Source organism: Chrysemys picta, chromosome 7, assembly GCF_011386835.1.
Source record: "Chrysemys picta bellii isolate R12L10 chromosome 7, ASM1138683v2, whole genome shotgun sequence".
Lineage (NCBI taxonomy): Eukaryota > Metazoa > Chordata > Testudines > Emydidae > Chrysemys > Chrysemys picta.
The window spans coordinates 103,594,206-103,608,952 of NC_088797.1; the positions used below are offsets into that span (position 1 = coordinate 103,594,206).

The following is a 14,747-nucleotide window of genomic DNA, read 5'->3' on the forward strand; positions in this document are numbered from 1 at the left end:
CTGCAAGGCAACGATCCCAGAGTACTTGATGATAGCCTGGCGAGGAAAAGTTTCCTACCACAGAGGACACAATAAGGCCGCTCTCCCCAGGAACCTCATGCAAAGGCTTTCCAATTACCTCCAGGAGAGCTTCATGGAGATGTCCCATGAGGATTTCAACTCTATCCCCGGACATATAGACCTTCTTTTCCAGTAGCTGCACTGGCAAGGACTAAAAAGTAGAGCGCCTAGGGCAAACTAATCATGAAAAACCCATTGTTAATATTCCTGTTCTGTTCAAAATGAATGTTTACATGTTTAAAACACTTACCGACTGATCCTTCCCCTGATTCAGGGTCTGGGTTAACGCCTGGGGACGGTTGGTAGGGGATCTCTGTGAGGGTGATGAAGAGATCCTGGCTGTCTGTGTTGTAAGCGCTGTCGACTGCCTTGTCCTCCTCTTCACCACCTTCCTCATCTTCCCCGTCCGCTAACATCTCCGAGGAAGCAGCCATCGACAATATCCCATCCTCAGAGTCCATGGTCAGTGGTGGGGTAGTGGTGGCGGCCGCATCTAGAATGGAATGCAGTGCCTCGTAGAAACGGCATGTCTGGGGCTAGGGTCCGGAGTGTCCGTTTGACTCTTTGGTCTTCTGGTATGCTTGTCTCAGCTCCTTGATTTTCACGCGGCACTGCGTTGCATCCCGGCTGTATCCTCTCTCTGTCATGGCTTTTGAGATCTTCTCGTAGATCTTTTCATTCCGTGTTTTTGATCGCAGCTCCGAAAGCACGGACTCATCGCCCCACACGGCGATCAGATCCAAGACTTCCTGATCAGTCCATGCAAGGGCCCTCTTTCTATTCTGAGAATTCATGGTCACATCTGCTGGAGAACTCTGCATCGTTGCCAGTGCTGCTGAGCTCGCCACGATGTCCAAACAGGAAATGAGATTCAAACTGCCCAGACAGGAAAAGGAATTCAAATTTTCCCGGGGCTTTTCCTGTGTGGCTGGTCGGAGCATCCAAGCTCGGACTGCTGTCCAGAGCGTCAACAGAGTGGTGCACTGTGGGATAGCTCCCGGAGCTATTAGCATCGATTTCCATCCACACCTACCCTAATTCGACATGGCCATGTCGAATTTAGCGCTACTCCCCTCGTTGGGGAGGAGTACAGAAATCGAATTTAAGAGACCTCTCTGTCGAACTAAATAGCTTTGTTGTGTGGACGGGTGCAGGGTTAATTCGATTTAACGCTGCTAAATTCGACATAACCTCCTAGTGTAGACCAGGCCTCAGACTGCAGCTGTCCATCTTTTGAACAAGATGGGCCAATAAAAGCATATTATACTTGTTCTCTACCCCCAGCAATGACTGCTACTGAATTCCCAAATTAAATTCGGGTGCTGGGTACCATCCATAAAGCCCTAGTGATCCAGGAACCAGATACCCCTTTTGTTCTGACCTGACTACTTTAACTATCCAGAGCACATAGGCTAACTGTCCCAAATTGTGAAGCTCAAATGAGCATTTTTGGCAGTGATTCCTTACCTCTGGAATTTCTTCTAAATCCGAAATAGATATAAGTCTGAACCAAGCTGCAGTCATTAGCCAGTATAAGATGCACCCCTTAGTCCAGGATTTTCTGTAAGCAGCAGCTCTGTTACATTGTAGCATTCAGTCTAGTGATAAGGGTTTCCTCACTTCTGTCCTATAATCATTGTGGTGCTGCAGTAGGGAGGAAGAAGAGCATTTGCTTTCCATGGACCACATTGTGACCCCCTTACTCATAGTAGCATCAGTGAAGTCAATAGGATTACTTGTATGCTTATACAAATACTGCTCTCTAGTATAACTAGGGCAGTGTCACTAACTGCCTGATACAGAGGAACAAAGCGGGTGAGGTAATATCTTTTATTGGGCCAACTTCTGTTGGTGAGAGAGACAAACTTTTGAGGTTACACAGAGCTCTTATTCAGGTCTGGGGAATGTACTCAGAACGTTAGCACCGACTTCCCCTCTTTCCCCTGGGTGCTCGACCCCCACCTCTGCCCCTGGCCCCGCCCCCACTCCACCCCATCCATGAGGCCCTGCTCCAGCCCCACCTCTTCCAACCCCTTCCCCATAGTCCCCGCCCCAACTCTGCCCCATCCCTGACAATATTTCAACTCCTTCCCCAAATCCCCGCCCTAGCCCTGCCTCTTCCCTGTCTCCTCCCCCGAGCATGCCACATTCCCACTCCTACGCCCCCCCTGAGCGTGCTAACACTGCCAAACAGCGGTTTGGTGGCAGCCAGGCAGGAAACGCTGGGAGGTAGGCAGAGGAGCGGGTACGTGGCACGCTTGCGGGGGGAGAAGGAGGTGGGGAGGGGAACTTGGCTGCTGGTGGGTGCAGAGCACCCAATAATTTTTCCAGGACTGAGCACCCATGGAAAAAAATAAGTGATTTCTTAGCACCCAGCAGCAGCCAAGCTCCCCTTGTAGGAGCTGGATTTTATAATGTACTATGAGAATTAATGTATGATTTGATTTCATCCTGTCAGCCACACTTTCTGAATAGCAGAAAGGAATGACAGACCAGAACAATCCTTATGACTGATTATGGTCACTCTTTTGTTTTAGGATAAGTTATAATTTCTACTATGGTTTCCTATATGTATTACAATATAGGCACTCTAGTTAAATATACATTTCTTTGTTTTAAGGTTTTAGTAAGTAAGAGACAGGATTCTCTATTGTGTCTGTGTTAAGTAGATTAGAGGAACATTGAAGGCCTGGGTCTCAATGTAAATTGTCTTGGTTATTGATTGTAAACCTCAGCAAGGTTTAATTTGCAACGCCTTTTTGCTCAATATAAAATACTACTGTTTGTATTCTCAATCTGTTTGTGTGAATGAAGAATGTATGCATCCGGAAAAGATAAGGTGTGAAGGCCATTGTTATAGCCAGAGTCAAGGAAGAAGGAGTGAAGAGACTTAAAGGACATCAAAGAATCATCAACGCGCATCTATAATGAAGGGCAGATTGATGACCCTGAGGTGAAGGCTGGCACCCCTAAGGATAATTGATTAAATCGGAACAAAGGACAGGATGACCCTCTTGAGGTGTATTGGAATGTTTACACCAATTAAGAAGTAACCGGTCACAAACTGACACAGTAAAATCCATAGGCTTCAACAGAGAAAAAAACCTATAAGAACAGGGTGCTTGGCCATGGGACTTTGGGTTCGTCTTGCCACACTCCAGGAGCATCGGATCACGACCGATAGAGCCCTGCTCCCCTCTATGACCAATCTGGCTGGCCACTAGATTGATCCAGACTCTGGACTGGTAACTATAAACATCACTGCAGGACTATGTGTGTATGTGTGTCTAAAAAGCATACGCTAACTGTGGTATTCTCAATAAATGCTGTGTATTTACCTTCCTCTACAAAGATCCCGTATACTTTGTATGAGCATAACACCCTCTCTCCCCACACCACTCCCTGCAGCCCCCGCCAATCAACTCCTCCCCCTCTCTCCCAGCACCTCCTACATGCCACGGAACAGCTGTTCAATTGCGTGCAGGAGGCATTGGGAGGGAGGGGGAGGAGCGGGGATGGGGAACGCTCAGGGGAAGGGGCACAAAGAGGCGGGGTGGGGGTGAAGCGGGGGCAGGAAGAGGCGGGGCAGAAGGTGGGGCCTTGGGGGGAGGGGTAGAAGTGGAGGCAGGAAGGGGACAGGTGAGGGTGAGGCCTAGGGCAGCACCCATGGGGAAAATTAGAGGCCGGCCCCTGTGGATACTACCTCACCCACCTTGTCTCTCTAATACCCTGGAACTGACATGGCTACACCACTGCATACATTATACAGAGGAAGCATTTTCCCCTTTTATCTAAGACATGCAAACTGCACCAAAATACTATGGTGGTGAGCACCCTCTAAGTGCTTGTTAGAAAGAGTCAGCTTAAATCTTATTTGTTTTATAAGCTGACCAGAGCATGTGAATTCCTATTCCACCCTTAGTGACATCAAAAACTTCTGAAGAAGTGGGCTGTAGTCCACGAAAGCTTATGCTCTAATAAATTTGTTAGTCTCTAAGGTGCCACAAGTACTCCTGTTCTTTTTGTGGATACAGACTAACACAGCTGCTACTCTGAAACCTATCAAAAACTTGGATTGTCGTGTTATAGATCTCAGTGAAACAGTTTACTAGGTTTTACAAAATAAAGATTTTTTTGCTCCCTCTAAAATGCTGCATAGTCAGAAAACATTACATAGAGGTGGCATAATAAAAGGAGGGTTTTTTTTTTAAAAAAAATGGGTGAAATTGCTCCAAATTTAAAACATTTGTAGAAAAAATATATTGGGGGAGAAAGAGATAAGAGCTTTGCCATCTTTGCCCCCTCTCCATCCTAATGGTCTTTTAATTAGTCTGCTTTGCCTGCCAAAACTTTGTGTTTCCTGAATGACTGATTATAATGGCAGTACATTTGACATTCTGATAACCAGAGGAATGAAGACAAGAGATTCCAATTAACTAATCTCAACAGAAGTGTTTATACTATTTACTGTGTTTGCTAATGGTGCTAGCAAGTGAACTTTATGTGGGGGGACAGGACTGGAAAAGAGTAAGTTAAAAGAAAGGCTCTTTAAAATAGACTTGAATCCATCTTATAATGGCCCATTCAGTAACATAATAGCCTGTTTTCCTAAACTCACTGTTCAGAGAAACTTCCCTCTCTGATCTTGAAAACCATTTTATTTCTGAAACAAGCCATTTCCAACTGATATTGATCATGTAAGGGCATAAAATAGGAAAGGTTTCATTTCTTAACACAGGAACAGTCCTGCGAGAGGCCCTTTGTCCTCCTCCCAGATAGACACAGGAAAAGAGAGGAAAAGGAAAAGTCAAGGAGGAGCAAACATCATCGTTTGTGTAAAGTGATGATATTGGAGCCCATGGCTACTGTTCATGAGAGAGAATTCTCAGAATGGACCTTCTACAGAATTTTGCAGAAAAGGGGGGCAGTGTAAATGTCACTGGGATATTTTTTACACCCAGTATGCATGAAGTCAAAAGTGCTCCTTTGATTAAGAAACTGTTCCCTTTGCTACACATCTCCCGTCTGCTTGGATGAAGGTGAAAAGATGGCAAAATATAATCCAGAACCCACACAAAGACAGAATAAGAGAGTGTTCTCTATGGGGCTCTTGATAATTGAATTTGGGAGACAAATTAAGATAATTTAATTTAAGAAATATGTAAAAATGTATTTCAAAGTTAGAAGATTAATGTCAATTTAAGACTGATTTCTTTCACATCTTCTTGCAAGTACACAGATTTGTATATTCTTTTGGCCTTAACGAGTCATTCAGTATCCTAAACAAACAGTTCTAGTTAGGTGAAGTATTCTGCAACAATACAAATAATCTTTGTAGATTAAAGATTATGGGATAGCTCTGGCATTTATAGGCTTTAGCACGCAACATAACTAATTTGTTTAGGATTAATACCAACACTTCACTGAATGTATAGATATAAATGCCCTGCTCTACATTTAATGCTATTTGGTGCCTTCTAATGCTGAGCATCATTTACAATTGCTTGTCATAATATTGTAATTAGTTATAAAAGCCAATGTTTAGCATTAATATTAAGCACAAATACAGAGGTTTATAAAATCAATTGGATTTAGGAACTTGTAATGTGGATTTAATGTAATCTTAGTTTTCTCCATATGCACGTATCTGAGCATAATAAAGTCTGCCCATAAATTCTTAGCTATAACTGTACATTAACCAAATTCTTGCTGCTGAACAGTTTGGATCAATTTTCATTGAAACAACAGCATTTGAACAGTTTAACACCAATCATTTTAATCATTTTCATTTTTTAGTTCCCTCTAAAAATCCTCATCAGTAAAATTGTTATATTATCTGAAAATTACGTTAATGCCGATGTAACTTTTCAGCGCAGACCAGCACTCTGTGAATGAGACACTGAGCTACGTAAGTCAAAGGGCAGACTTCACCAACGGTTCACTGGAACGGAAGACATAACATCTTGCAAATAACCTACTACATGCAGAACACAAATAAGACTAACTGCATAATCGGATTTATCAACAGTGTAATGTTGGAAACTTTTAACTGACGTGCACTTCAACAGAAATTTATATTTGCCGATATATAAAACAATGAATTCAAAAGCTGTATCAAGTCTACACGATACAGTGGTGGCCCTTAAAAATTAATTACTTTATAGTTATTTCATGGTACCCAAGCATTTCCTATAGGAGAGTATAGAGAACGCCTAGGAAATATTGATATGTTGCTTAGTTATGTATAGCTGATGTGCACTGGCAAATTATCTATCAGTAATTCACCATTACCGCAGCAGGATCAACTGCGGTAGCAATGGTGGAGGCTAAGGCTACGTCTACACTACCCGCCGGATCGGCGGGTAGCGATCGATCTATCCGGGATCGATTTATCACGTGTAGTGTAGATACAATAAATCGATCCCCGATCGCTCTCCCGTTGACTGCTGAACTCCAGCTCAGCGAGAGGCGGAAGCAAAGTCGACGGGGTAGCCGCGGCAATCGACCCCGCGCCGTGAGGACGCGAGGTAAGTCGAACTAAGATATGTCAACTTCAGCTACACTATTCTCGTAGCTGAAGTTGCGTAGCTTAGGTCGATCCTTCCCCCCCCCCTCCCCAGTGTAGACCAGGCCTAAGAGTAGAGAGGGTTCAGATGTTTTTACTGCCCTCGCATATGGAACACAGTTACTGTTTAAAATAGCACTCCACCACTTTATAATAGTGCAGAAAGTGAAGGATGTAATTGAAACTGTTCAGGGAACAGTGGGAAATTCCAAGTTAACGGAATACAATTACCCAAGTTTGATTTGACCCAAACACCATAATCAAACTATTTGCTGCTTGTAAAAAAAATATTAGGACATTTTTAGTGACAAATGTTCAAGACTTCACTTTAGATCCCATCAAGAAGACTGCACCTCCAGCAACTTGGTGCTGCACAAAGGAAATAGACATTGAGGTTTTCTTTGTAGGTATGTCTACACAGCAATTAAAACACACACCGTTGGCCCAAGTCAGCTGACTTGGGTTCACAAGGCTTGGGTTGCAAGGCTGTAAAATTGCTGTGTAGACATTCAGGCTTGGGTTGGAGCCTGAGTTCTGGGCCTCTGTGAGGGAAGAGGGTCACAAAGCCCAGGCTCCTCCCTGATCCCAAATGTCTACACAACAATTTTTAGCCCCACAGCTAGAGTCCTGTGAGCCCAAGTCAGCTGATCTGGGCCAGCCACAGATCTTATATTCTAGTGTAGATGTACCTTAGGTGTCCCTCACTTCAATGTTGACAACCAGGTCTGACACTGATTAGCTTTGGAGATTTGACATGATTACCGCATAAGTTGATATTGCCAATCTTTTCCAGCAAATGAATGTTCTGCAGAAAGTCAGAACAACTTTGTCCATTATTTACCCTGAAAGGCTAATTTAAGCATCTGAAAACAACATGACAAAGGAAATACAGGTTGAACCTCTCTAGTCCGGCACCCTTGGGACCTGACTGGTGCCGAACCAGAGAATTTGCCAAACCACGGGAAAAATCAGTATTTTAGAGAGCTGGTCCCTTTTTATTTTTATTTTTATCTTGACGAGGCAAATAAATGGAACAACGCTTGCAACGCAGCCTAGCCTATGCTTACCGGCTCTAAATAACAAAATGTTAGTGCTGTTACACAATTTTACTGTATTAGCACAAGGAAATAAGTAGATAAAGCATAAAAAACATAAAATAAAATCATGCCAGACCATGGATGTTGCCACACCAGAGAGTGCCGGACTAGAGAGGTTCAACCTGTATGTGGTTGGTTGCTGACTTCTACAAGTATTTATATATGTAGGAATGTTTGGAGAATATCAAATAAGAACCTATGACTCTGACTAGGGAAACAAATGGCAGTTTTTTCAATATTTCCTACCTATTTCTTGCTGCTTCAGTGTCTGCTTTGCTGAAATATTTTTAAACACAAGTATTGTTTGTCCTTTTCATTCTGCATAAAACCTAAACTTGTAGTAAAAGCACTCTATTCCCACGACAGAATATTTTATTCCCACATGAAAGGCTCTATTTTAAATGTCAGGTATTGCTGCGAGGCAGAACCAGTGTGTGTGCTGCTCCCCTCTGCGGAAAGGAGTCCAGAAGAGATTTTTGCCATTTGGATGAGGTTGCTTTCATGCACATTTCAAACAGTTATGTGGATTTCACTTTTTTACCCACTTGGGATTTTAGGCCAACTACACTTGCACAGCATACAGTTTTCTACCACACAGAGATAGCATTGTTAGATTGATGGGAAATGTGTGTCCAACTTGATCATCACAGTTCACATCCATGCTGATACTTCTGATGCCAAAGAAGCTTCTACATCCTCTGACACCGTAGAATACACTAAACTCCATGATGGTTCAAGCACAGTGATTTTTCAGATAAGGTGAGTACTGTCAATTTTGCTCTTCTCATCCACACCAAAACACTACACTGAAATACAGTTGGAAGAGGGCAATAAACACTACCAGAATTAAATTCAAACCCTTAAGCTGCATAACTGCACTGACATTCCATAAGAGGCACAACTATATTTGTTGAAGATAAGTATACCCGTTTAAAGAAAATCCTTCAGCCTTCCATGTATGTTAGATTCCCTCAATGTTGTATCAACATCTAAGAAGGAAAAATACTTATTTCATAATTTAAATCAATATCCTTTCATTTTAATTATTCAAAACACTAAATGTTCAAATCTATGGTGACACCCGAAGTCCTTCATTTTGCCCTCCCATGCCTCATCCTCCAAATTACAAAATCCTCACTGTGGGAACCACCACATAGCTAGTCAACACTTTTCAATGCTTCCACTATAAATAAGATCAGACTACAGCCATATAGCTATAGCGGGCCCAATTTCATTGACTTCATGAGGATTTGGATTGAGCCATATACTAATTATATGGTTAGAAATAGAATGTTCATAAGTTCACTCCTGGTATTAACTATTTTTGAGATGTTTACCCATCAAACTCTATTTTGTCTGCAAAAGCCTGCTCTTTGGAATTTACCAAAATTCAGTGCAAACAGTTTTATTTCTAAACAATAAATACCAGAAACAGCAAAACTTGATTAAAATTTGAAATAGTGTTTGAGGCTAGGTCTATACTACCCGCCTGAATCGGCGGGTAGAAATCGACCTCTCGGGGATCGATTTATCGCGTCCCATCGGGACGCGACAATCGATCCCCAAATCGGCGCTCTTACTCCACCAGCGGAGGTGGTAGTAAGCGCCGCCGACAGAAAGAAGCAGAAGTCGATTTTGCCACCGTCCTCACAACGGGGTAAGTCGGCTGCGATACGTCGAATTCAGCTACGCTATTCACGTAGCTGAATTTGCGTATATTAAATCGACTCCCCCCTGTAGTGTAGATGTACCCTGAGAGACCCATTGAATTTTGTACATTAGCAATTAAGTGATCAGTAAGCAAGGAGAATGAGTCATGTGCTTTGTTCATGTATTTTGTCAATTGTCAGTTTTAGAATGTAAGAATGGCCATACTGGGTCAGACTAAAGGGCCTTCTAGCCCAGTATCCGGTCTTCTGACAATGGCCAATGCCATGTGCCCCAGAGGAACAGAACAGGTAGTCATCAAGTGATCCATCCTGTCGCCCATTCCCAGATTCTGGCAAACGGAAGTTAGGGACACCATCCCTGTCCATCCTCGTGAATAGCCATTGATGGACCTATCCTCCATGAACTTTAGTTCTTTTTTAAATCATGTTATAGTCTTGGCCTTCACAACATCTGGCAAAGAGTTTCACAGGTTGACGAAATACTTTGTTTTAAACCTGCTGCCTATTAATTTCATTTGGTGACACCTAGCTCTTGTGTTATGAGAAGCTCTTGTGTTATGACCAGCCATAATTTTACAGACCTCTATCATATCCCCCCTTAGTCATCTCTTTTCCAAGCTGAAAAGTCTCTTATTAATCTCTCCTCATATGGCAGCCGTTCCATACCCCTAATCATTTTTTTGCCCTCTTCTGAACCTTTTTCAATTCCAATATATCTTTTTCGAGATGGGGCAACCACATCTGCACACAGTATTCAAGATCTGGGCATACCATGGATTTATATAGAGGCAATATGATATTTTCTGTCTTATCTTCTATCCCTTTCTTAATGATTCCCAACACTGTTCGCTTTTTTGACTGCCACTGCACATTGAGTGGATGTTTTCAGAGAAGTATCCACAATGACTCAAGATCTCTTTCTTGAGTGGTAACAGCTAATTTAGACCCCATCATTTTATATGTATAGATGGGATTATCTTTTCCACTGTGCATTACTTTGCACTTAACATGGAATTTCATCTGCCATTTCATTGCCCAGGCACCCAGTTTTGAGAGATCCTTTTGTAGCTCTTTGCAGTCTGCCTGGGACTTAACTATCTTGAGTAGTTTTGTATCATCTGCAAATTTTGCCACCTCACTGTTTACCCCATTTTCCAGATTGTTTATGAATATGTTGAATAGGCCTGGGCCCAGTACCGATCCCTGGGGGACACCACTATTTACCTCTTTCCATTCTGAAAACTGACCATTTATCCTAACCTTTGTTTCCTATCTTTTAACCAGTTACCAATCCATGAAAGTACCTTCCCTGTTATCCCATGACAGCTTACTTTGCTTAAGAGCCTTTGGTGAGGTACCTTGGCAAAGGCTTTTTGAAAATCTAAGTACACTATATCCACTGGATTCCCCTTGTCCACATACTTGTTGACCCCCTCAAACAATTCTAGTAGATTGGTGAGGCATGATTTCCCTTACAAAAACTATGACGACTCTTTCCCAACAAATTATGTTCATCTCTGTGTCTGACAATTTTGTTCTAGTCAGGTTTATCGGCCTGTAATTGCCAGGATCACCTCTGGAGCCCTTTTTAAAAATTGGCATCACATTAGCTATCCTCCAGTCATTTGGTACAGAAGCTGATTTGAGTTTCTTCAAAACTCTTGGATGAATACCATCTGGTCCTGGTGACTTATTACTGTTTAGTTTATCAATTTCTTCCAAAACCTCCTCTAATGACACTTCAAACTGGGACAGTTCCTCAGATTTGTCACCCACAAAGAATGGCTCAGGTTTGGGAATCTCCCTCACATCCTCAATCATGAAGACCGATGCAAAGAATTCATTTAGTTTCTCCGCAATGGCCTTATCGTCCTTGAGCGCTCCTTTAGCATCTCGATCGACCACTGGCCCCACTGATTGTTTAGCAGGTTTCCTGCTTCTGATGTACTTTAAAAAGATTTTGCTATTACTTTGAGTCTTTATCTAGCTGTTCTTCAAATTCTTGTTTGGCCTTCCTAATTATATTTTTTACACATCATTTGCCAGAGTTTATGCTCCTTTCTATTTTCCTCACTAGGATTTAACTTCCACTTTTTAAAGGATGCCTTTTTGCCTCTCACTGCTTCTTTTACTTTGTTCTTTAGCCACAGTGGCACTTCTTTGGTTCTCTTATTACATTTTTTAATTTGGGCTATACATTTAAGTTGAACCTCTATTATGGTGCCTTTAAAAAGTTTCCATGCAGATTGCAGGGATTTCACTTTTTGTGCTGTACCTTTTAATTTCTGTTTCACTAACTTCCTTGTTTTCGTGTAATCCCCTTTTCTGAAATTAAATTCTACAGTATTGGGCTGCTGTGGTGTTTTCTCCACCACAGGGATGTTAAATTTAATTATATTATGGTCACTATTACCAAGCGGTCCAGCTATACTCACCTCTTGGACCGTACCCTGTGCTCCACTTAGGACTAAATCAAGAATTGCCTCTCCTCTTGTGGGTTCCAGGACTAGCTGCTCCAAGAACCAATCATTTAATGTGTCAAGAAACTTTATCTCTGCAAAACGTCCTGAGGTGACGTGTACCCAGTCAATATGGGGATAGCTGAAATTCCCATTATTGAGTTTTTTTTATTTTAAAAGCCTCTCTAATTGCCCTGAGCATTTCACAGTCGCCATCACCATCCTGGTCAGGTGGTGGTAATATATCCCTACTGCTATATTCTTATCATTAGAGCATGAAATTACTATCCATAGAGATTCTATGGTACAGTTTGGTCTATTTAAGATTTTTACTTCATTTGATTTTACGCTTTCTTTCACATATAGTGCCACTCCTCCAGCAGCACATCCTGTTCTGTCCTTCCAATATATTTTGTACCCTGGTATTACTGTCCCATTGATTATCTTCATTCCACCAAGTTTTTGTGATGCCTATTATATCAATACCCTCATTAATATGAGGCACTCTAGTTCACCCATCTTATTATTTAGACTCCTAGCATTGGTATATAAGCACTTTAAAAACTTGTCACTTTTTAGTTGTCTGCTATTAGCATGATATAACTGAATGGGACTTTTTTTCATTTGACTGTTTCTCATCAGATCCTACCTGTATTTTATCATCTTCCATCCTCTCCTCCTTACTAGGACATAGAGAATCTCCATTAATAAATCCCCCCCTAAGGGATATCTCTGTCCCAGCCACATGGTCCTCCGCATCTGTCATTTTAGTTTTAGTTCAATAATAATTCACTCTATACGAGTAAAAATAACATAGCATTTTGTAAAATGATGAAATCTTAATATGAAAATTCAATGCATCCCTTATTAAGTCTTTGCAGAAAAATGGGCAAAGACCACCAATATTTTGTGCAGATTATAAGGTACACAGTTTAGTTAAACTCTGCTGTATTGAATTTTGAAGGAAACACTAATTTTTAAAAGCACTGCAAAATAAATTGAATTTTGTATTTAATCTTGGTTTAAAGTTTCTAAAACCTAATTTGACCACAGGGATAGTACTTTTTGGTATAATTTTCTTTAATGAGGTAGGCAATGATTACTAGCAAGAAATACCTAAGAGATTAATTAAAGCTTGTTTTCATGACAGAGACATGATTTCCTGTTATGAGATTAAAACTGATTTTTCAATCATAAACAAACAATATTTTAAAATTGTCAAAATAATTCCCATACTATTCATATTTTGATAGAATTAAATAGCAATCATTTTTAAGGATTTAATAATGTAAATAAATACTACTTAGAAGCAGCAATAAAAATGTAAACCCATAAAATGCTGCCAAGTGGTTTAGACTCAAAATTTGCCCCACCTTATAGGTTATCAAATCAAATCCAGCCCAGGTTGATAGCGACTGAAAGTTGCTACCAGATACCATCTTATTACCATTAGGTGGCTTATGTGAAATGAGTTGGTGGTCTCACTTCAATTCCTAGATGCCATCACAAAATTCAAACTACCACAAGAGACAACCTTGTTAGTTTCAGCAAATCTGACAAGGATTGAACTGATCTGGATACTGAATACTTTTTCACTTACGGAAGGGGCCCTTTCAGGTCAGCACTGAGATACATCTGCCTCATCAATTTTAAGGATTCTTGCATTGCCGTTGCTGCATTTTTTTCAGTGGACAGAGGATTTTATTTTCCAAGATGATTTTTGAGCATTAAACGCTGTACTTCTGATTTAAATGGTAAAGCTGTGCTTAGGCACATAGGTTAGTTTCCTGGACTTTTTTCCCCTGTCCATTCAATTATGATTGAAGAAAGAAAGTCTTTTGCCATTGAGTGGAAGAATTGAGACCACAGGTCTCCAAACAAGGATTAAAACAAGAAAATAAAGAGTCCTCCAGGTACAGAGACTTAAGAGAGAAGAACAATATGAACTGTTGAGAAATCTCATAGGAAGGAAGTAGCTACTTTATTCCTTTCTAACAGCAGCAGCACCACCAAGGGTACACCAGAATAGCCTTAACTTCAAGTTTACTGGCTTAAATCTCCATCTTAATTTAAATATGTTTAAAGCAAAAACCAGGATTAACCAGGCTGAAGAACATCGGAAGTTAGCAAACAATTGCTGTAACTGCTTAGACAATGGAGATACTGTACAACTGAAGCTCATTAATAATGACTTAATAGTAGTACTCTGGATAAAGGTTTTCTTGCTCACTGGACATTAAAAATACAATTAGAGACACAGACAATAGGTATGCTGTCTGTCACAACATATGTTCTTCTAATGAGAGTTATATGCCCACAAACTAAGTACTGTAAAGGATTAAAATGTATAAGATAGGTGAATTGTGGGGGACAGTTTACACTAAACTAAACTGTCTAGGTAAAATGAATATACTTATATTTACAAAAAGTGCAATGAAAACAAAAATGTTTAACATTCCATTTTAATTGAAGATGTCGATACAATTTTGTATTTTTGGTGAAAAATTACTTTAACATATAGATCTAGCATGACTTTGTGAAGTATAAGAGCAAGTCAGAAGCTTTTAATTACTCCCACTCCATTGCTGATTGCTCCAACGTAATCAATAAATGAATCATTTCTTGCAGTATTTCAGTTCCCATCATTAGCATTCATGTCCATTTGCATTAATTTTCTCCCTTCAGAATAGATAACAATTCACCATTTTCCTTTAGTTCCTGTAAAGAAATTATAGAATAGTAACTCGGGGCATGTATATTTTGTAATTACCGCTGACAAATTCAACAAGGATGATTTTCAGACAAAAAAGTGAAACTGTCCACTATTCAGGAGGAAATAGACTAAATAACCCACTAGAGGTCCCTCTCAACCACAAGTAATTAATTTTTGTAATTC

The 14,747-nt window shown here is 40.8% G+C and overlaps 1 protein-coding gene across 2 annotated transcripts in view; it reads right to left on the reverse strand.

Annotated features, from left to right (window-relative positions):
- Nucleotides 1-14,297: 14,297 nt before the first annotated feature.
- The window catches only part of GLRX3 (glutaredoxin 3), a 32,497-nt gene continuing 32,047 nt past the window's right edge, over nucleotides 14,298-14,747 (reverse strand). For both annotated transcript variants that reach the window (XM_005299659.4, XM_065552188.1), the window contains exon 11: nucleotides 14,298-14,569. In XM_005299659.4, coding sequence (XP_005299716.1) covers nucleotides 14,519-14,569 — 51 coding nt within the window. In that variant the 3' untranslated portion in view covers nucleotides 14,298-14,518. The remainder of the gene's footprint in view (nucleotides 14,570-14,747) is intronic.